The sequence below is a fragment of the Zeus faber genome (genome assembly GCF_960531495.2).
Source record: "Zeus faber genome assembly, chromosome: 1".
Taxonomy (NCBI): Eukaryota; Metazoa; Chordata; class Actinopteri; order Zeiformes; family Zeidae; genus Zeus; species Zeus faber.
Window position 1 is genome coordinate 32,232,996 of NC_137193.1, and position 23,594 is coordinate 32,256,589.

General features: G+C 40.5%; 2 protein-coding genes across 4 annotated transcripts in view; one reads left to right on the top strand and one right to left on the bottom strand.

The window, feature by feature from the left end:
- The window catches only part of thrb (thyroid hormone receptor beta), a gene marked incomplete at its 5' end in the record, with an annotated part of 90,041 nt that extends 70,351 nt beyond the window's left edge, over positions 1-19,690 (top strand). The window contains 8 exons of one of the 3 annotated variants that reach the window (XM_080017043.1): positions 7,927-8,263; positions 9,793-9,893; positions 10,168-10,315; positions 10,912-11,117; positions 12,647-12,733; positions 13,808-13,954; positions 14,116-14,374; positions 16,594-19,690. In XM_080017043.1, the coding sequence (XP_079873169.1) occupies positions 7,927-8,263; positions 9,793-9,893; positions 10,168-10,315; positions 10,912-11,117; positions 12,647-12,733; positions 13,808-13,954; positions 14,116-14,374; positions 16,594-16,835 (1,527 nt within the window). In that variant the 3' untranslated portion in view covers positions 16,836-19,690. Of the gene's footprint in view, positions 1-7,926; positions 8,264-9,792; positions 9,894-10,167; positions 10,316-10,911; positions 11,118-12,646; positions 12,734-13,807; positions 13,955-14,115; positions 14,375-16,593 lie in introns of those variants that run through there. The other 2 variants (XM_080017041.1, XM_080017042.1) reach the window with 2 other exon arrangements.
- A 1,641-nt stretch (positions 19,691-21,331) lies between these two features.
- nr1d2b (nuclear receptor subfamily 1, group D, member 2b) overlaps positions 21,332-23,594 on the bottom strand; it is a 7,004-nt gene continuing 4,741 nt past the window's right edge. Inside the window, exons 6-8 of the mRNA XM_080017030.1 lie at positions 23,448-23,594; positions 23,050-23,260; positions 21,332-22,737 (exon numbers count right to left, since the gene is read on the bottom strand). The exon at positions 23,448-23,594 is cut by the window's right edge and continues 39 nt beyond it. Coding sequence (XP_079873156.1) covers positions 22,541-22,737; positions 23,050-23,260; positions 23,448-23,594 — 555 coding nt within the window. The 3' untranslated portion in view covers positions 21,332-22,540. The remainder of the gene's footprint in view (positions 22,738-23,049; positions 23,261-23,447) is intronic.

A 23,594-nucleotide genomic window follows, 5' to 3' on the forward strand; every position in this document is an offset into this window, starting at 1 on the left:
ACATGGAGGTGAATATGAAACGGAACACGAAGCAGCGGCTGTCGAGCTCGGGTGGCAATTTTTTTTTAGCTCTGAGTAAAAACAAAAAAAACCCAAAAAACAGATCAAACAAAACTGCCTGGTGCAGAACAAGAGCAGAACCACCAGACACCCTATCATGGTCCTATTGGGGGTGGGGGGGTGATGTCACCTGTCCAATCAGAGTTGGTCAATGAAAATTTTGGAAAAGGTCTTATTGGGGCGCCCACTATAGTTTTGATGTGTTTTGTGCGGAGAAGTTTGCAGTTTTTGGCAGTCAATATAATGAAAAGCAGTACTGGGGGTAAAACTCCAACCACCCAGGTGAACAAAGTATTTGAAACATCTGAGGATTGTGACCAATTAGAACCAGCCAGGGTCGATCAGAAACACATGCACGCATACAAAAAGATGGCCACCCACTCACGCACGCCTCGCTCCAAACCACATTTTCCTCCTGCCCGCTGCTTGTTCACCTTCTCGTTTCATTCCCCCAGTCAATAATAAATCTGAGCCTCCTGGAGATCTGGATCTTCTTGGAAAATAAGGAGGAAGGCTTTGGTGCTTGGCTGGTTTTCCAACAGACACCACACAGAGACGCTGTGGGCTGCCGTGCCGACTCCGCCCTTACAATGTTTCTGCCATGTCTGCAGCAGTGAATGGGCAAAGGAAAAGGAAGAAGAAGGAAAAAAGTCTAAACATTTAGAGCGATTCCCAGTCCTTTCGCCCAGCTGTCTGTGACTCATACGTCAAATATTCTCCCTCGCGCAGATATTTTGGGCTTTTGCAAAGATTGCAAAGACATTTCTTGAGTCTAGGATGTGCGCACGTAGCTACTTGACGGGATATTCAGGAAGCCGAGAGTAGTCGATAAGTAGGGCTCACTACAGAACTATCACAATCACACGGTTCATTCCCATTAGACAGTATGGGTTTATCTTATTTTTAATCCAAAAAATTAATCTGTTAAAGGTCTTAACAAATTTGTGTCATATTGGTAATGAGGTGCTTTGTCTTTGACGATTCTCAACAGCACCGATGAACAGTAGCCAAACTAAATTCCAGCCAACTGATTCAATAAATGTACACAAACATATACACAACTGAAAAAATGTAAATATACTGTTATAATATATCAGAAAAGTAAGCTAAGAAAATCAGCTAAATTTGGACTGAACTGAAGTGGAGGAAAACACTAAACTTATGTAACGTTAACATTGGTGTATTTTTTTTTTTACGCCTAGTGCTAATAAATATTAATTCAGTGAATGAATAAACAAAATAAAATAAGATCTGTCCTTTTCTTATCAAATATCCCATCAGACGTGCTGGCATCACTTGTGGAATATCTTTACTTTGTACCGGGGGGGCGGCTGCCGCTGCTGCCGGTCAGATGCCACTAGTGCATCATACAGTAGTTCATCACAATGTCTTAAGATATATTTTTCTTTGTGTTTCACAGATCTCTGTGTGAGCTTAAATCTGCACCCAGACAACACTGTGGGTGACCGATAATGTGACGTCACTATGCACCCCTCTCCAGGAAAAAATAAATAAATTCATATCTCACTCGGGAGAACGCTTTTAACACACAATGCCTTTTTAATGTAGAGAAAATCCTTTCAATGCAAAAAGATCAGGGAAGGTTAAATAATCACTCTAAACACTCTCTTTTCAGCCATTACAAATACATTTTTCCATGCACTGATTATGGAGTGACAGGAAAATTAATTGTACCTATTTTCATCCAACAAAAATGACATCGGAGATTATGGTGCGATACAAAGGAGGTTAAGTAGGTTTGTTTGTGTTCAAGTCCTTCCTTAATAAGATGTTATCTTCCATAAAAGAATAATCTCACCGATTTTGGACGGACACAGGCCAGCTGCATAGGCATTCATAACTAAGAGTTGTGTTTTACAGTAGGCTGCTGTATTGTTATAAAAAAAATATATTTTTATGTTATTTAATATATGGAATAATGACTGCAGGCTGTCAGATGTTTTTGTAGGGCCTAGATTAGTGCACTAGATTGTGAACACTTCAATGATCCAAAAATCCAACCTGGTGGATATTCAGCCCCAAGCATGGTGAGGGAAGGAAGATTAGAAAAACAATTTCCCCCCCCTAAATGTCTGCTGTGCCTCATCACATCGTGGTCATCAATACAGAAAATCAATATAACACAAGGCGATGTTTACCCAAATCATTCCACAAATAATTATTTAAATATTATTTAAATTATGCTTATAATCCTGACAAAGGTCAGGGACTTTAGTTCAACTTTATATGAAGTATTTTATTTGATTACTTTACTTTAACTTTAAGGTCTGTACAAGAGTAACCGATTATTCTAGGATTTATTAGAAATATCTGTAGATAAATTAACTTTAGATAAATTGTTTTATGACATTATTTTACTTTTACTTTATTTGTATTGTGCTTATAAGCCTCACAAAGATCTGTGAAAGAATAAGCGATAGTTCTAGGATTTATTTTGGAATATGGAAATATACAGTATATCTTTATTAGATTCCTCCTGTCGGTATTTGTTATAATCACATGTAATTTTGATAACCAAAAAACAGTGTTTGGCCATTCCACAGTAATTTCTCTTGAATGGAAACTGAACCTTGAACTGAAATTGAACTAGTTCCCAGACAGCTAAACCCTCTCCTGAGCAGCCTAGTACTGTAGTACTCTAGTAATCTATCTTCTGTTGCACAATATTCATCTAATGAGTTTCTCAATGTCTAACTACCACCATGATCAATATTTACAGAATACATAACAGAAGGCATGCAGGAATGTAGAATGATGGAGCAGCAGTAATACTTATTTGGTCAAGGATTCATTGGCAGACATTACACAACCAGAAAAAGTATGAGGGAACAACGAGGGAACTACTGGGCAAAATTATTCTTCACCGGGGCTTTTTTTGTGATACAAACAAACATGACCAAATCGCAATTTTCGATCTGCCCTGAAACGTTTATATATATATTATATATATATAAAATCTATTTTTACGTGAGGTTCCACTTACAGTATGCTCGAGATAATCCTGTAGATCTTTAACCTTTAACTAAGAGGAACCTCCTGTTGGTTGCCCTGAACGCTGAGGAGAAGGTTTCCAGCCTAATAGGCCTGCCTCAGGTAACTCGGGTACCCGGGGACATCTGGCTCAGGAAGTCTGCACGTCAGTTGAGGGCGTCTCTCAGAGTTTCCTCACATCCAAAAATTGCTCATGACCGGCTTTGAACCCTCAAGGCCTAAAGTAATCAATCAGGGAGGACATATATCTGCAAAATCCCGCTTTAGGGCCACTGTCTGGAGGTGTAACCGGCAAGGCAGAATGTTTCTATATGCAAAGCAATGCAATCACAGAATGCTGTACTGTTGTGAGATTCAATATTCAGCGTCAATTTAAAAATGCCTTGTAATTGACTTTGATGCTGCCTTGGGAATGGTCATGGAATTATTTGACTTCATACAAACAAAATATCTTGTGGATTATTCATGCAAGTAAAAGATTTCTTTCAGCAGACGCAAGAAAAGGTGTTTTGGGTAAGTAGAGAAAATGTTAAAATATAACCATAAAGTTTACTTTTATTAGGGTTAATTGTTATATTACTAAAAAAATGGATATACTTTAAATGAATGCACGAAAAATATCTTGAATTAATGCAGACGTCCTGTTGTAGGAAAGAAAATGCAAATGACTAAGTTATTAAAATATCTACTAAAATAAAGGTAGTTTACTTGTCTTCAATACAATAAAAAAATGTTAACACATAATGTCAAAAAGTGAATTAGGGGCTATTTCCAAGTTGATTTAATAAATGGCGGTTTAATATCCAGCTTCGTATTTCTTGTTGTAATCCACATAATGGCATTGAGCTGAGAAGGGAGAATCACTGATTCAAGTATTCAATCTCTTCTTAGATTAGTTTCGCAATTGCATGTGAAATATCCCGATAGGTGTTAGCTTGAAAAATCCCTAATTGTATTTAAATTAATTTGAACTGTTCGAGATTTTGTAGAACATAATTCAACAAAATCTTGAGCCATAGTATTGCGTTTGTTGTCATCTGAGCTACTAAGGCACAAATATTTACACTCGGTGTGAATCCTAAAATCTAAAATGTTTTGAAAACAACTTCAGTAGTGTTGAAAATAATAACAATTAACTTCTGATATAAAGTTGACCAAAAACCTCATATGGAGAATGCCTTCATTAAGTACAACCGGTTTTTGCTGTAGCTGCTCTGCAATTTTCAGCATTTTCAACATTTTGTTATATTTATGAATGAGGTTTACTGTTTTTACAATGTGCATATTTCTCTTCTATTTTTAACTGTGGAATCAATCACTACTTAAATTTTATTTTCTTGAAATCGAAAAAAAATCTAGATCCGAGATTTAACCACAAATCTATGCATGTGCAATAATATTTACAACTTATGGCTCAAGTGCATTGGAAATATACTTAGAAGGGTTGAGGTAATGTACTGCCCTCAGACAACAGATTGTATGGCAGCCACCTGGTCTGATAAACGCTTAACAGTTTGTCTAAAGTCCTTTAAGAAATCGCAAACAAGATTAGTCAAAGGCAAGGGCATCACCTCATCAAAAAGTTAAACTGGTATCAACTCCTCTCAGGCAGCAGATTTGCCTTAAATTGCCTCCCTCTTAACAGCTGTTGCGTGTTGATGGCAAACATGTCACACAATCACTTAATGTATTAAGTATTTCTTCTGTCTCGTTTGCCGCTTAGCAGCGTTTGCACATGTAATCATCTCACAACTCTGCACTTGGAAGACTTTATTTACAGTTCAGTTGTTCGTGACATTGTGTGTGTGGAGGGGTCGTCACATCTGTGGTTTCAGCTCAGGGGCACCCCCGCTCGCCCAACCCCAAAATCATAATCTCAGTTCTGCTTTTCTAGTGTGGAAAGCAAAGTAGAAAAAAAAAAAAATCTATCTAAATATAAAAAATGGTTCAAAGTTGTCTGTGTATATGAATATATAATATATATAATATATGTGATACATATACAGCGTCAAATAAATTATTTAACCTTCTGGCCAAATCTGAATGGATGTTCAACAAACACAATGTTGCGTCAACACTGACCGGTGTAAGATATTTGACTCTGGTCATGTTTTGTGCGTGTTTGAGGGGAGAATTGTGGGCAAAACATGAGGGGTGTCAGGCATTCCACATGCTGCCTCACCTGATTTAGCCTCCCGTATGAACCCTCTCTAAACAATGATACTACGCTAAGGGCTGTCGAGCGACTTCCTCCGTTAATTAACTGCCAGTTGAGAGGCTCGTCTAAGTCGAACCCAACCAAATATTAATCCATGCTCAGGCAAACTCGATAACTAACTATATAATAACTAATTTGCAAGACGGTGTTGTGATCCCCATCTAACGAGATCACAATCCGTCGGACGTCTAATCAGTCGCTTGAGACGTGACGGTGGCTGAGCTGATGACGCGTTTGAGGCGCTTTAGGTGTCATGCGTGACAGAAATCACAAAGCCATTTATAACCGTCTCAGCTCAAATGGCCACCACCAGGATTAAATGCATTCTGTCCGAAAGTTAAGGCAGATATGTATTGCACTACAAACTAAGACAGAAGAAATTGTGGGAAAACAATTTGAATCTTTGCTTTATTTGTGTTTGACTTAAATATGTTCTCCATATTTTAAGCTACAGTTTTCTTCAGCATATGTTTTCATTATCATTTAATTATACATGGTTTTTGCAAATATTAAAGGACAAATAACAGTTGGCACTAGATTGTTCTCGAAAGCTGGGCAATAAATCAATAATATTGCTAATCATATTTTCATGGTATTGCATAATGCATGAAATATAATCATACACAGTTTTGTAGACTAAACTATTGATGAAGGGTAGAAATGACCAAAATGTCAGTCAAATATTAAGGTTTGTATTTGTAGAAGTAGCTTCAATGTGAAATAATTATTTTAAAGATATACATCGCAATTAGTTGTTCTTGGATTTTATTTATCTTAAACTGTAGTTTTGACATATGGAATTTCTTTGAAAAAGAATAACAATAAAACAACCACTCACTTTTATTATACAGTTATAAAAATATAAACTAGAAAAATGTTAGGATAAAATGATGGAGGCAGATATCCAAAAGAAATTTGAAATGAAAGAACCCCTGAGATAGAATTGTATAATTGAAACTTTCTTCTATCACAGTAGTATTAGGTGGTGTGAAACGCATGTATTTCTTTGTACTGTATACATGCGTTGCATATTCAAAAATGATGAACCGTTGAAAAACTTAGATATTGTTATTTTGTGCAAAATATTCCAGTCTAAAGTAATTGTCAAGCTATGCCAATGTGATGTGTGAGATGGTAGGAGTTTTATGACTCCACTTTGAATGACTCAATGCATGTTCATTGTAATGCATTTAACTTGGATTCTTGATTATGGTTCAGTATTGTTGTTCGGTTATAATTTTGTTGCTTGGTGTCATATAAGATATTTCTCTTTGCTTAGCGATTTGTGCTAGGGTGAAGTTAATGATGCAATATGATGGGATGATTTCAATTTGTTTGTCATTTGTTTCTTTGTAGATCAACGACCACTTAGAATTAGGCTAGAATCACTGATCATTTGATGGTAAATGACTGAAGGGAATCTATGGCCTGTGTTTTTATTCTTTATTCTAGTTATTATTAATTATATATTTTTTTATTTTTTGTTCTTCTTATTTTTTCTTTTTTTCCTGTAGCACATACTGATTGGTCCCAATGAAAGGAACCTCATAAATAAAATGTGTTGTTATTATTATAATTATTATTATTGTAATTATTATTATTATTACTGTAAAATGTTGCATAGAAGATTATCAATTTTGTTTCTTTTTGGCATCCTCATAATGACTAAAGCGAAGCAAGTGAGGAAATTGTTATAGTTATTTCTATTTTAGTCAACCAATATTTAATGTTACATAAGGAGTATCTGGACATTCCCCCTGATTTGACACGATAATCTTCTGTCTGGGAAACTTTCATGTCACTCCTTTTTTATCTGTTGTTTATTTTGGGGTTTTTTCTTTGTTTTTTTTTTGGTGTGTGGGCACTTTGAAACTCCATTCAGGGATTCAGACAGGGAACAAAATGAAATGCATCAAAGCTGTCTATCTTTTATCTTCTTAGTATCGTAGCGCAAAGATTTAACTAAATGGTTGACAGGTATAATTATATGAAACTGACCACCTAAGAGTGCTTGTTTGAAGATCCCGCTGAATCAAACACAGGATAAGCAATGTGGTTAATAGGCAAAGGTTAAGGGTTAAAGGATTGAGATTAATGACAAATATCTCTTGGATGTAAAAAAAAGAAAAAAAAAAGAACAATAAAAACACTGTCATAATGTCAAATTTTCATCATACCAAAAGGTTTTTCCTCAGAGCCCCCTTTCAACACCTTTTAAATTCATTTTCCGTCAGAGCAATGTTATGGGGCGCTATGTGGGCGCATCAGGCAGGGCTCTAATCTGTGACATGACCGCTGTCTGTTGCACTTCTAGGATTTGTCGAGTGTCCGATTAAACCCTGCGTCGTCATAAATCTGTACTTCCCAATTTGGCAGGGTTGCCGAGGGTGGGGCAGTTGGTTAGATACAGTCTGCGGATTTGGTGGATAACAGGTTTATTTGCTCACATAAGGTCAACCTTTCAAGGGCTTAATGTCTTGTTGTTGTTGTTTTTAGATTGTTGCTTGGATGTTATCACCTTTTTTAACATTTCCTTCATTTTTTAATATTTTTCACAGTCTTTTTTTTTTTTCTCGAAATTTTCTTAAAACAGCTTTTTTCTCGTTGATGTTAGTGCTCCGCTGCCAATACCCACAATGAACTACTGCGTGTCAGACATGTACGATATGCCCCACGGTGGTGTTGTAGGCTACCCGATGCAGGGCGGGTCGGAGTACTGCATGTACCCCGGCGAGGGCCCTGGATTCGGGCACTGTGAGCCCCAGGCTCTGCACCATCCTCCGTGCATGGAGCAGGCATGGCCGCCCAGCCAGCCCTACGGCTTCCCTTACTCTCGAGGCGCGCCAGTCTTCAAGAACGAGTATTGCAGCATGGAGATCCCTCTTGGTATTTACCATAATCCTCTCGACTATTATCCTGACGGGAAGTCTGAGTACTCACACCTGCAGTGGATGCAAGGTCCTAATAAGAGAGGTATGGATTGGAAGTTTTGGCTCTATGTAGTAAGTATTTGAAGTTACTGTAGGACACCGTAGGTATATGACTGGTTGTACACTTGCTGTTTGTTTTCGATTTGGTTTCCTGAAATTTATGAAATATATTTGTTTTTTTTGGTTTGTTGGTTTGTTGAGAGATAATGGAAATACGGGATAAAGTAGTAATAAAGTGTAAAATCTATTAGTAGTTGTAAAATGTCCAAACTATTTTGTGTTTGTGTGAGCCTGCATGTTTGAACCTGCACATGTGAGCGTGTTTTGTAATTAGTGATGAATCCACTTCGATCAATGATGAATCGATGGCGTCTTAGATTTTGAAGAGCTAAGACAGATAACACTGTGTCTGAGACTCATGGCGTCATGGAGTGGCAGATCAGCAAAGGGGAGGCAGGTTGATGCTGAGGGGGCCCTTATTGATTGATGGCGATGGCAGCAGCCCACGAGAATAAAGGGAACAGAAGGCCGATGCGGGTTAGAACGATGCCTTTCTTCACATACTCCTTAAAGTATTGATCACTCTGCGACTCCGGGCCCCCGGGTGCAGATATGGCAGGGGATTTCCTATCTGAGCTAAACATTCATTGTGGAGCCGTTTAAAAGTTTACATAGGTGGTTTTCTCCAAATAACTTCGACATCTCCGGCAGCTCAACGACACACTAAGATTTAGCTCGACTTACACAAGACACAAAAGGGTTTCTGTAAAGGTCCAATTTAGTACATCAGTCAGTGTGGACTTTAATGTGTGTTGATGTTCATTTCCTTTACTTGTTGTTAATAGTCAAACCCATTTATCTCATTTAAGTAAATGGAATTCTTCTGACACCCAAACATCTGTAATGACCAATGACCAACAAACAAGCATTCATTGTGTGCCGGTTTTGTAGATAATTCAGGATCACTTCGATTTTTTCACTAATTCTTACTAAAACTAAACAAAAGATAGTGTCTCTCTGAGTAAATAGGCTTTTTGGTGGCAACAGGAAGCTTCGGCAGCAGTGTCCGCCTGTAGAATTTCACAATTTCCCTTTCTTTCTAGCGAAGCAGAGTTAGGGGAAAATATATTTTTAAAAGGTAGCTTGTTGATTTGTGCTTCGCGGGGTAATTCTCTTGATTACCGTGAATTCTCCACATTTGGACAGAATGTTGGTGTACGTAAGCATCACGTAGCACTAATGACTTAGATATGTATTGATCCATTACAGCTCATTATCGCGAGCAAACTTACCGGCCTTTATTGACTTTTCAGACTAAACACATGTCGAACCTTGTGTCAAGCGGCAGTTTGTCAATACCTGATACACGAGACAATCTTGTGACCGCACCAACTTTAAGCGTCTCCATCACATATGCTCTCATGGAGCATTGAACCCATGAAGCTTCTCAAGCATCTGAGACGCCAAACCAGACACACACACCAACATATTCACAACCGCAAGGCAGGAAATTCCTGAAATATGTAATTCTGTTATTGTATCATGAAGTGTTTTTTCTTTCTCTCCAAACAGGGTATATACCAAGTTATCTTGACAAGGATGATCTCTGCGTAGTGTGCGGGGATAAAGCCACAGGTTATCACTATCGCTGCATCACGTGTGAGGGTTGCAAGGTACTTCCAGCCCTGCTCTGACATACCTGTTTGTTGTCTGTGATGAGAAGAAAACATTGTAAAAACCACAACTTTAAAAGAGGAGTGGGGCACCTCTGGCTCAGGGGCCTATTATGGCCCTCCATTCAACATCACACTACCCCTAGTCCTTGTAAGACCGCTTAAAAAAAAAAAAAGATGAAAACAAACCTTCGAAATTAACAACAGAAAAATTGTTTATTTTTTTTTCCTAGTTATTTTTAATAGTCCTTGAAGCCTCTTGTGTGTTGACCAGGGTTTCTTCAGGCGAACCATCCAGAAGAATCTCAATCCCACCTACGCTTGTAAGTATGAGGCCAAATGCATCATTGACAAGGTTACCAGGAACCAGTGCCAGGAGTGTCGCTTCAAAAAGTGCATCGCGGTCGGCATGGCGACTGATTGTAAGTCGTTGTCTTGTTTTTTATCGTAAGTCTCCCAACTTAGCACTTTCTTTCAAGGGCTGCCTAGGCTGTGTTTTTGTTGTTGTTGTTGTTATTATTATTATTATTTATAGGTTACAGTCCAACTGAGTTTATATTTCGGTCTGAGTTCTTAATTTTAAGCTCTATGTTTTATGCTTTTTGCTTTCTTTTTTTTTCTATTCTGTTATTCTTCATTGCTTTCATATCATGTATTTTATGGCTTAAGTAAAGCACGTTGAATTTTCCCAATACAAATAAACTTGCCTCATCTTGCCCTTAAACTAAAATATTGTGACAGTCTTCACTGAGTTTATAAGTCCAGTTTACAAGTCAATATCATTTACAAGTTGCTGATTTCACAGCCATCTCCCTCTTAACTCTCAGCATTCTGCACTCCTCGCTTCTTTTTACCGACATAACTTCTTTACGTGGTTGAATGAGTGTTCCTTCCTGCCCCCTCCTCAATCGTGTCCACTCTCATTGTCCTTCTCTCTCTCTCTCTCTCTCTCGCTCTCTCTCGCTCTCGCTGCCCTTTCTTCCTGCCCGCTACCATACACCCCCTCACCCTTCCCCAGTGGTGCTGGACGACAGCAAGAGGCTGGCCAAGCGGAAGCTGATTGAGGAGAACCGCGAGCGCCGGAGGCGGGAGGAGCTGCAGCGGACGGTGTGGGACCGGGTGGAGCCCACCCAGGAGGAGTGGGAGCTCATTCGCATGGTGACCGAGGCCCATATGGCCACCAACGCCCAGGGCAACCACTGGAAACAGAAGCGCAAGTTCTTGGTGAGACTTTGTCCCCCAGTCCCCTCCAACCCCACCACCACCACCCCTGACCCTCTCTTTTCGTCACTGACACTGGAGGGAGGCTGCATTTGGTCTGTGCGCCCACCCCCCACCCCCCTTTTCCCATGCAATATCTAATTTATTGACATGGTGGTATGCTTTTTCCATATGTTGCAACGTATGACCGTATGATATGCAAACATATGACCGTACATTTTACAAAATGAGAGTCGATGAGAATATATTTGAAAACACATTTGGACAATGGCAACATCATGTCGTAATGCATTGTTGTATTGCATTGACATGCGTTGCAAAATATATGGAGTTCTTACGTTTAGTCAAATGTTTTTTTATGTTTTATTGATAACATATATGATAGATATGTCAATATACTGTATGTTTGCTCCACAAAGGGCGCCCTCCCCTCGCACTCCCACATGCACCACCCATGTTCCCCATGTAAACGTGTTCATATTCTGCTGCTGTTGTTGATGTTGTTGTTGCTGTTGATGTTATGTTGATGTTGTTGTTGTTGTTTCTGTTGCTGCTGTTGCTGTTGTTTCTGTTGTTGCTGCTGCTGTTGTTGTTGTTGTTGTTGTTGTCGTTGTTGTTGTCTCTGTTGCTGTTGTTGTTACTGTTGTTGTTGCTGTTACGTTTGTTGTTGCTGTTGTTGTTTCTGTTGCTGTTGTTTGCTTTTGCTGTTGTTGCTGTTGTTGTTGCTGCTGTTGTTGGTGTTTCTGTTGCTGTTGTTGTTGTTGCTGTTTCTGTTGTTGTTGCTGTTGTTGTTGTTGCTGTTGCTGATGTTGCTGCTATTGTTGTTGTTGCTTTTGTTGTTGTTGCTGTTGTTGCTGTTGTTTATTTATTTTTTGTATCTCCTTGTAGAGTGGGGAGAATTAGCTGGACGGTGGAGCAAGTGTGTTCCCTAGAAAACAAAACAAAACCCCAAAAACAAAAATAAAAAGGCAGTCCTACTAATTTTCTTTTTCATAACGGAACATCTTATTCTACCCTTTTTTCCCCTCCAAAATTTCCTTCTCTTCTGGACGCAATGGCTTTCATTCACCGACATTAATGCCTGCTCTTCACTTGCTTTGTTTTTGACGTATTTTGTTGTTGTCGTCGTCGTTTGATTGTTTTTCTCTCTCCTTCTCCTTGTCATGTTTGTCTGTCTTTGATTAATTTTGACTAATTTTGTTTTTTTCTGTCAAGTTTTAATGGCTCTGTTGATATTTGAAGTCTGTCTAGGCTGTGACTTTTCTGGGTTTCTGTGGTAGGAGGGGAAATCGTACAAAATTGGGAATTGGGAATGGTCTTCAATTTCGGTTACCAATTACGGCCACATAACGTCGCTAGCTTGGATCCTCGACCATAGAAACCCCTACAATCTGTGTGCTCACCTGTTTTGTTTTCTCCTCTCTCTTCATCTCTCTTCTGTCTCTTTTCAGTTTAAACTTGTCTTTTTTTTTAGTTGGCTTGACACGGGGTTCTTCATTGAAACTTCACAATTCCTGTTGATTATCCAACAGGTCGAGGAAGCAATGCTACTTAATGAAATAACATGTAATTTATTCTATACTTCTGACCAGAGTGCAGTGGGGGTGAAGGAGTCTCAGGTAAGAAGCTGTAGTTGAGAATTTTTCCTTTTCCAAATTCTGCTTGCTAACTTTTAATTTAATTGTATTGAGAGCAAAGCAAACAGCAGTACAGAGTGTATGTGCTGTTTTCATTTCAACATACCCTGACCGATGTAGGGGGTGTCGTTTAAATAGGCCAGCACCAGAGCCAGACCTATGGGGTTTCTGCCCCACACGTGTTCACTGTCCTCGATGACTGTTCAGCACAGTTCTGATATTTTCTTCAACTCCAGTTTTGGGAAATCTGGAGTTAAAGGGGCATATACTGCTCTCTATTTAGCTTTTTAAAATATCCCTTGTAACAAATGGAAAATGATGTCATACAGAGTTTTACCATGGAGAACCACCTACAGTACAGTATAGGCTTTGACACTGCCCACGATATAACGCTACTACTAATACTACTACTCCTCCTGCTACTAATAATACTAGTGTGGCTACAGTAGAAGCCTATTTATTTGAACCCCATGGTGGTGATTGTCATTCCAGAGACCGGCATTTTTTGCTTACCTAGACTAGAACGCAAAGATAACTGGTGTTCGGATAAAAGCGGTTGGACTGCACTAGTACGATTAATACTACTACAACTACTACAATGACTGTTGGCACGATGACTGGAGAGCCCAAGTCGGAATCTTGTCAACTAAAAACCCGAAACACTGCAGATGACCTTTGTTTTTGCACTTTGCACTTTAAAATTACCCCCTTAAGATGACCCCCCCCCCCAACTTTAAGTTCCTCCTTTTCCTCCTCCATGACCACCAAACAAATTCCCTATCCCTCCATCCATGCACACATGCACTGGGGATGCTGCTCACTGTTTCTGTGTCACCCTTGGATGACCCCCCCTACACACACACACTAAAGAAAAGTGTGTGTGTGTGTGTGTGTGTGTGTGTGTGTGTGTGTGTGTGTGTGTGTGTGTGTGTGTGTGTGTGTGTGTGTGTGTGTGTGTGTGTGTGTGTGTGTGTGTGTGGTGCATATACTGTATATCTTTGCCCTTTGTTGGCAGACTGTCCCTGCACTGAGCCTAGCTGCTCCCTCTCTTTGCAGCCTGAGGACATTGGTCAAGCGTCCATCGTAAATGCACCCGAGGGTTGCAAAGTGGACATAGAAGCCTTCAGTCAGTTTACAAAAATTATCACCCCCGCCATCACCCGTGTGGTGGACTTTGCCAAAAAGCTGCCTATGTTTTGTGAGGTAAGAGCAGATGCTTTTTCAAAGTCAAATTAATGAAATAAAATGAATTCATGAATGTGCTAAAAATTGGAGAGCCTGGATTATTGCATTTCCTGGTGAAAGGTAAAACTACATCTAAGCGCTGACCTCTCTTTCCCACGTTTGGTCTTTGCCGTCCTCAGCTGCCTTGTGAGGACCAGATCATCCTGCTGAAAGGCTGCTGCATGGAGATTATGTCGCTGCGGGCGGCTGTGCGCTACGACCCGGAGAGCGAGACCCTGACGCTCAACGGGGAGATGGCCGTCACCCGGGGCCAGCTGAAGAACGGAGGCCTAGGTGTGGTCTCAGACGCCATCTTTGACCTTGGCGTGTCGCTCTCCTCCTTCAACCTGGACGACTCCGAGGTGGCTCTCCTACAGGCAGTCATCCTCCTCTCATCCGGTAAGAGCCTGGATGTTTCGGGAGCCCTGTCGACCTGCCCGCGGGTTATGCGTCTTCGAGAGTTTTGAGGAATTGGCCCCGAGCTCTATCGTAGTGTTGAAAGTATTGAAAGAAGACTCAGGGATCGTAGATTGTTATCAGAGATCTCTTAACTGTTTAATAAGAATAAGTTTGCTACTTTTCAACCTTACCCTTTATTCAAATGTTAGTTCCCATCTTTGCTGTTGAGAAACTTCGCTTAGCTTAGCTCTGTTGCAGCTTCTCAATGTGTTGGAAATCCATGGTATTCATGGTAGCTTTTCAGCATTTGTTCAGGTGCCTCTTATCAGTCCATCTGAGATTCTGGGATAATGTGATCCCATAAATAAATTGTATTAATTCAACCAGTCTCAATGACATATCTGCAATTGCCTTGCAACTTTTCTCCATCGCTGGTAATATTTCTGCATGTTTGAAGACATTTTGATACTGCTGAAAAATCCTATATCAAAATATCTGGGAGAAAAAAAATCATCACATTTTTTAGAGAAAGACATGTTAATTCAATATTTTCAGAATATGTATAACTGATGTGGCTGCACAGTTTATACAGTATTTACGTGAATTTGACCATTTATAGCTGAGGAATTCGTAATGATTGTTCTGGTGTTTCTTATCTCCCATACATTAAGAAAGCATCTAATCCAATGCGTGAATAGCTTCACCAAAGTGCAAGCATTATATTTACAGTTTCTGGGTAACGATGAACAAAATAAATTTGTCCCAGTTATTAGATGTATTTCGTTGGGTAGCATTCAACATTTTACTCCCTGCAATTATCGGATCTCTAATTCTCTCAAAAGATGGCTGGAGGACGTAAGTTCTTTCTTTAATTTTTACTAAATCTTTTTAATACCTAAACCAACCTTTATTTATTTATTTATTTATTTTTTTCCGTCATAGCATTTATAGCTCCTTGGAGAGATCGTCGCGTTTAAGGTGGTTTTTAGTGGTAGTAGAATTGCCGACCTGCGAACGAGAACCAATTTATAAATATCTTGAAAAAAATATACTAGTGTAGATGTGTACTATGGCTCTCGTATAGTGAAATCTCTAACACCAAATGAAGCCTTTGTCAAGTTGGCCGCCAGCTATTACAGCTAATCACTTCCACCAATGGCCCCTGTAAAGTCCATTAAGTCCAATGGTTTAATTTGAGATTATGAGGATTTATCGAAACCAATAGAGGGAAGGAAAAAAAAAAAGGCCCTTCCGTCGTACCCGCAGCTGTGTGAATCAATACTCCCCCGTGTATCGCTCACCCCCGTCATCTCAAAATGGACGCACTTCCATTGGAAAGCATTGATCTGCTCTCCCATGCACAGATTGCGCCATTGCGGAATCGATGTCGGAGTATGGTTTAATCTGCCCAACGTTCTAATCATTTCTTTCGCGCTAATTCTGTAATCGAGGTGCTTTGTCTGAGAAGCTATTTTCCGGCACGCTTTATTCTGTTGCAACACTTTGGGGGTGTGTGGGAGGCAACCAGGCGCAGATCAATAGCGTGGCATTTTGGACTGGATGTACGATGCCTCATGGCTCCCATAACTTGACCCATCTGTCTGGCTTGCTCAACAAAAACACCAGTGGTGGAAAGTAATTAAGTAATTAAGTACATTCCGTTTCTGGGACTTAAGAATTTTACTCCTACATTTCAAAGCAAATCTATAACACTCTTAGGATTTATATTTACAGTATACTGTATATATCTAAAGCAAGAGTCAACCAATAAGGTTGTGTAGTCTGTCCCTCCCGACATTTTAAGCAGAGCTCCACGTAGGCTGCTTGCCAGCATTGTAGATTAAATTAAATTAATTGCATAGGTACCGTAGGCATTAAAGGCGCTAAATGAATGTGGGGGAGAAAAAAGGCATTTGGCGTATTCCTGTTGAATGTGACATGATTTACACGTTGCATTCCACTGAAACAAAACATTTTCACGAAAGTAATTTGTTTTTGTGACTCATGCTTCACCTGGCAACATTTTAAGAGAATCTGGGCTAAGATTTTCTCAGATGCGGTTTGCATTCTTCCGTGTAGATCCATGATTTAGACAGAATGAAAGTCGGAAAATCAAACGACTCTTTTCTCACTGACTCGTTAGGAACCGACTCTCAAATAAAGAGTTGAGCCTTTCATCACTAACACACGTGCCTGCACGTTGTTTTGTTTCCCCTCAGATCGCCCGGGCCTGTCCAGCGCGGAGCAGATTGAGCGCTGCCAGGAGGAGTTCCTGCTGGCCTTCGAACATTACATCAACTACCGCAAACACAAGGTGGCGCACTTCTGGCCCAAGCTGCTAATGAAGGTGACGGACCTGCGCATGATTGGCGCCTGCCATGCCAGCCGCTTCCTCCACATGAAGGTGGAGTGTCCCACGGAGCTCTTCCCACCCCTCTTCCTGGAGGTGTTCGAGGACTGACGCCAGGAGGGGGTGTGTGTGTGTGTGTGTGTGTGTGTGTGTGTGTGTGTGTGTGTGTGTGTGTGTGTGTGTGTGTGTGTGTGTGTGTGTGTGTGTGTGTGTGCACGAGTGGGGCAGCCCGTCACGTCACGTCACATCACAGTGGACTTTCTCTTAACACTACTGAGTGTGACTTCATTCCGTAGCTGAGGAAGTAGCTCTCAGCCTAGTTTTGGACGGCACCATTCCTTTACGATGCGGGTACCTGTGAATAGAATTTTAGTTTTATTTTATTTTTATTATTTTGTTTTGTTTTTCTTTTATTTTTGTTGATGTCGTCGTTGTAAACTCTCACAGCTGATTTTACGTTGTTTTTTTTGAGTGTGTTGACAATTGTACAGTTAGCGTTTCTGTGTTTTTGTTTTGTTTTGTATTTGGGTTTTTTCTTTTCTGTCAACACTGGTTCGGTCAATAGAACCAGGTAATGGTTGTCTACGTGTGAGTGTGTGTGCGTTTCCCTCCTTGTTATTGTTAAGAAAATTCAACATGGCTGCTGATTTGACAGTTTCAACACAAAATTGACTACAATATGACGACTATCCGTGAATAGGGTTTGTTTATTTTTAAATATTTTCCTGCTTTTTCCCTTCGGTTTACTGAAGCCCTCTCTCCACTCAAACTGTCTCAAGCTGTCGTATAGGATTCAGCTGAGTGTCTGACCTGTGCAGTAACATACTGCCGCATAGCGTGCACGCAGGACTTTGTTACGGGTCTAGATAATCAACGCATCCTCAGCCTGGCTGTGTTTTGTCTTTTTTTAATTTTTTTTTTATTTCAAATGAGCCTATTTCCCGTCAGGACCAACTGACACACACACACACACACACACACACACTGACGTCAGGAAACGAACTGTCCTACAGTACGATACTCAGTCGTAACGTTGCCACATGCTGTGCCAAAACCAAGTTCAATGACGACACATCATCCTGCACAACACACAGTAGCTGTACGTAGATGTGGACCGGTGACTCCTTTTTGTACTGTGTGCACTAGTGCATGCCTCACATTTAAGAAATTTTTGAAATATTGCCATTTCACAATGGGTAGAAGCACTCTGGAATCTGTTAGCCGCTTATATGCTAACGTTGTAAGTGTTTTCAACTCCTACCTTTCCTGGAACATTCTGTAATAATCAGCTGGGTTTTTTTTTTTTTTTTTTTTGTTTTTGTTTTTTTGACCTGTCCTATGACCCCGGGGGCTGTATGTTACAACGGTGTTGCCATGGTGCTGTGGTGCATTGAGGCCGGACAATGGCTGCTGTTGCCTGTTACGTGCAGAAATGCAAATACACTTTCCTAACCTAACTTCCACTAACCCCCAAGGGCAACACACATATACAGTATACTAACACACACATGCACAGTTACATACATGTTAACATACATGCATGTGCCTAGATCATGTATGTAAGTGGGAGGAGGGGGCTCAATCACATAATTCAACAAGATTCATGGGCGAGGTACGCTGGTTGAAGCCCACAAAGCTCTTCCTGCGCTGTTGCTTTGGTTTCCCTAGGTATTTTGGAGACACCTGGACAAGGCGATGACGTCATCACCGTCGACAAGGGGACATTTTCTTCTTTGTGTATCTCGCTGTACTCAAAATTTCACACGGATCCTCTGCAATCAGCTTGTGTTTTCTGTGAAGTGATGCCTTTTCTCATCAAGCAATACTAGGACTTGCTGCAGTGTTGAATGACCAGGACCACACACATACACCTCACAAACCTGTACAGACTCAAGGTAAAAAAGAAAATAATGCACAGACAATCAGAGCGAGAGAGAGAGAGAGAGAGAGAGAGAAAGAGAGAGATAGAGAGATGCATGGCTCAGAGTGGCCTGGTTCACTGGTGTGAACTAGACATGCTGAGCCAGCGTCCCTTTAGAATATGTGACATTGTTGAAAGTTTTAACTACAAAAATAAATGTCACACTATTCCTCAAGAGACCTCTTGAAGCGCCAAAGTGGCGTTGTCTCACACATAAGGTTACTCAATTACAAACCGATTACAAAGGTTTTCACCGTAGAAAATAACAAAAGAAGATATTTTACAGTATAAAGGAAAAATGGATGTATATTTTCAGACTGCAGTTTTTGTGGGGGTTTTTTTACGGATGTTGTTAAGCATAATACGAACATTGTATTGTTTTTTGCATAACATCAAAAGTGTTAAGCAGGACATAGGACAAACAGAAAAAAGAAAAACAAAACAATCAACTCAAACACTCAAGTTAGTGCAGCATTATATCTTCAGTCAATAATCAAGTTATTACTTGACTGTTTCTGCACTTCAGCGTCAGTATCAGAGGACACAAGTACAGGTAAATGGAAAAAACAATCAATTCTACATACAAGACCAATGCCTTTGTCAGAGCATTGCCGGCATCAGAAGAAACAATCCACTGTCGATTAAGAATGGGACACAAAAATATCTCTCCTACTCCCTGTATGTGTCGTGTCGTTTAACCAATTGTTTCAATGCATACTGGAAAACCATCATGGAAAGAAAGGGAGCGCCATGAGAACCGTGCGTGTATGGATTTAAAAAAAGGAAAAAGGCAAGAAAAGAACAGAACAGATGATTAGTTTGTGTTCCAGATTTTTGCTGTCTTGCACATGGCCTTGGATAAACAATGTTGCCGAGAAATCAATCTCAAGACGTTTTCTTTGGGAAAGTACTTGGAGCTCGACCCTGAAAGACAAGAGGAATTGCACTTAAAAAAAAAAAAGTTAAGTAATTTGATGTTCATTGATAAATGATGTTTGCACTTCCTGTGAAATGGCTCTTGAGAATAAAGATGGTTTTAAGAATATGTGCTTGTGTCATTTTTGTCACGGTCTTATTTTTTTTTATCCTGCCACGGACAGATGGCAAACTGCATATTCAACATTTTTCTGCTTACACCAGTATTGAGTTTCAGCACACGAATATGTTCCATAACAGAGATCAAATCATTATTTATGGTTTTTTTTGTCATCACTCGGTTGACAGGACAAGCTGCAGCCAGCAAACTAATCACCTTGAAAGATTGTCATAAGGATATTAAGGAAGGCCATGACTTGGGTGGTCTCTACGTGCGCAACACTGACACCTGGCGGCACAGGGTGGTAACTGAACCCAATATCTACTAATGAGAGAGAAATTAGATTGTGTTTTGTCTGGAATGAGACTGGGACAGATAAAGCTCGAATAGCACATTAAAATGAATTGGTAAACATCCAAATGGGATGCGTGGACGATAGGAGCAGATGGACCCTGCAGAATATGTTTTTCCGTGTTTCGCAACAGGGTTATAGGAGGGAACAGCAGATAATGATTAATCGTCTATATTATATGGTGTAGCTATATAAGCTTTATAATGATGTGTATGCATGTATGTATGTATGTATGTATATAAATACATTATGTATATATGTGTGTGTGTGAGTGTGTGTGTGTGCGTTTATATTTGTAATGTAATAAGTTTTGTGCTACTGTTTGCACAAGTGAAACGGGAATGTTGCTTATGGGGGGGGTACGTAACAGATTCTATGTTGAGATTTTTTTGTTTCGTTTTCCCGTTATTCGGTTATATTTGTTTGGGATGTTATGTCCCCTTTACACGGGACATAACAACGCTATAGGAGGTCGATGGGGTGGAGCGCCTGATAGACGAGGAGAGTGAAGTTTGATTATGGATGGCGCACATTTTTCTATGTGCTTTCTTTCCTGAATAACCACAATAAGCAATTGCATAGTGGACTCAGGGAAACTTTGGTTTAAAAGTACTATTAGAAAATCATTCAGATTGAACCCAGGACCTTCTTGTTGCCTCGCAGCAAGAACGTGCCTGGCGTGTCGTGTGACAAATAAAGATTCATCTCTGACTCAAACAGCAATTCGATCTTAAAACATTTGAAATAAATTATACAATGTTTTAGGATCCTGCCTCGCTTTGTTACTCATTTAAAAAAAATGCACGCTCCGGAGACTATAGATACTGAGTTTTGAAAAGATTAAAAACAATGACTTCTCCACAATTAATGTTATTAAATTCAATCTAGGTAGGAAATCTAGGGAGGCAAGTCTCGTTTTACAATGCCGTTACAATCTCGCGGTATTACGAATCCTCACTCGCCGCTCTGGCGTCCTCTGTTGGTGATGACGAATAATGCATATTAACCTGATTTGACCAATATGTTTCAGCATTATAATGAATATGGCTTCACTATTTGGTGTTGGAGGCATAAACCCCAGTAAAAAGCTTCCTGTCGGAAATGAATGTTCATTTTGACAGATGGAAATTCTGGGGAAGTCATTGTAAAATAATAAAATCTCTTTAATAGCGAGTGAGTGAATAGTGTGAACTGCGAACTGTGTTTCTGTTGCAATAATGAATTGAAACCAACAACTGTAAGGCTGCCATGAAGTGACAATGGAACAAAACAAGGTGCAAAATAAATCACTTCACCCATTATACATTTATAAAATTTATTCATATAGATATATTCATCTATATAGTTATGCATTACGTATATAAATATAGCTATGCATACTGCAATCCTTTCACAGAAGAAAGCTCAGCCACATCTCTACGATGATAACAAGGACAGAAGCTCACACTAGAAAGTCCAGACATTTTGTACAAAACTGATATGGAAAAAAAGAAAATGCAACAAATGGATTGTACACGTGGAAATATCCAGCACCGGTTGCACAGATCTCAACCCACCCCTCAGATCACTCAAGAAAAAAAATTAATAAAAAAATCACCTTCCGTGACATCACCTTCTGTGACATCACACTGAATATTAATAGTGCTATCTAGTCATTTCATTCAACTCGTTCAACCCATCGACGGTCCGTAGTTTACTCACTGTACAGACAGACTCATTCGCTGGGGACACAGAATAAGACATCCCTGCTGAAATGTGTCTAAGTTGGTTATGGTGAAGTGGGGCTCCTCAGTCCGCCGATACGCAACTAAATGATGTTGTCTTTAATTGGAAAGTATGCTGAGAGTTATGTGTGTGCCTTGTCAACGTGGTCGTATGAGCTGAAAAATGTATTTGTCACCGCGATCGACGACTAAGAACCTTAACGTGTAGACAACTACGGTGAAATATAAATGGTTGAGGATTGCCTGTGCTCCCCTTCTCTCAAACAAGACCCACCTTGATAAGGTTTCTTTCCATGTACTGATACCGCAAAGCTGTCGCTTAAGCAGCTTTACATCCAACACTAGTCAGTCATTTGCTTTTTTAGTGGATCTGTCGTTGTTTGATGTCTGGACTGGAGTCACTTTGACTCCGAAACAGAAGGTGTGCCATTAGAAGGTTGAACAAAGTCTGGGGAAATCTGTACAGCTCAAGCTCAAGTCAGAAGCGGTCACATATTGCACTAAACATTTGCTATGCAACAAGCACATAATGTCATAATCGATGCATCCGTATGTGTGCATTACCAAAAAGAGGCTTTAAGGCCCTACAGTACAATAACATTTTTATGGTCCCACCGCCGAATGTTTTTCATATGGAGGCCTCTCCCCCAGTAGTTGAACTCTTCAAAAAAGGCCTGGTGGCCTGGAACCTCGAGATGGTGCGTTTAGCGTGGAGGATGTGGAAAGTTTTGGAGGTGGAGGTTGGTGCAGTGGCACACAGCCGCCTCCAGGGAGAGGCAGGCTTCAGGTGTGAACCTTAAAGGCCAGCAGCTGCTCCGAGTGCATGTTGTTGAGCGAGCGCAGGTCGGGCAGCTTGAGCAGCAGCTTGGTCAAGATGGCCAACTCATTGGGGTGGTTCTTTATGATGAGGCTCCGCAGTGCACGGATTAATGTCTCCTGAAGCGTCTCCACTGAGTTGACATTCTCGATCCCAGAACGGTCTGCAGGACAGGGACAAGAAAGAAAGCAGTTGGCTCGCTATTGTCACTGGGTCATCACGGTTTTCTGTGATGGCTTTAATGGTTCAAATAATTGGAAAAAAACAATTGTAATTATCACAGTAATTATTACAGTATAAGGAAGCGGTCACAGTACATTCAATACCCATACATTCATAGCATCATGGTGAAAACTAAGTGACAATGTGGTGACTTAAACCACATTACCCCAACGCTTTCACTAAGTGGAGAATTAAAGAAAAATGCGAGAACTTCTAAACTGGTAGAAAGCGTAGCTCCAAAAAAGACAAACACCTGCGGAGACCAAAACCACAGCGGTAAACAGGCTCATCTCCTCCTCGCTGAGGCCGAGGTTTGTCAGCTTCTCACTGAAGTCGAACATGGAGTTGAGCAGGTCCCCGGCGCCCATGGCCCGCAGGACTTCCTCGCCGTACTTCTTGCCGCCCAGGAAGGTCACGGTGCGATCCTTCATGTCGAACAGCGAGGCAAAGCGCACCACTAAGACCTGCCAAAGTCACAGCACTGCTCTGTCAGTCAGGGCAGAACTCGCTCATTTGCTTAGCCATTAACCTCAAAGCCGCTATCCGTAAAAAGTAAAATAAAATAAAAAAGTAAATCAAAATGTTTGGGGGGGACGACCAGGGGTGGGAGTTTAAAGAGTACTTCAGTATTTCAAGAACAAAAGAAAGTACCTCAAAGGTGCCAGCTTTCAGCAGGCTGACCTGGTCGTGCTGCGAGAGGTCCCTGAAGCCGGGGATCTTCTTGGCAAACTCCACCACCTCCCGGACGGCGGGGGTGAAGCTGTAGGAGAACTCCTCCCAGACCCCCTGGCCGGACTT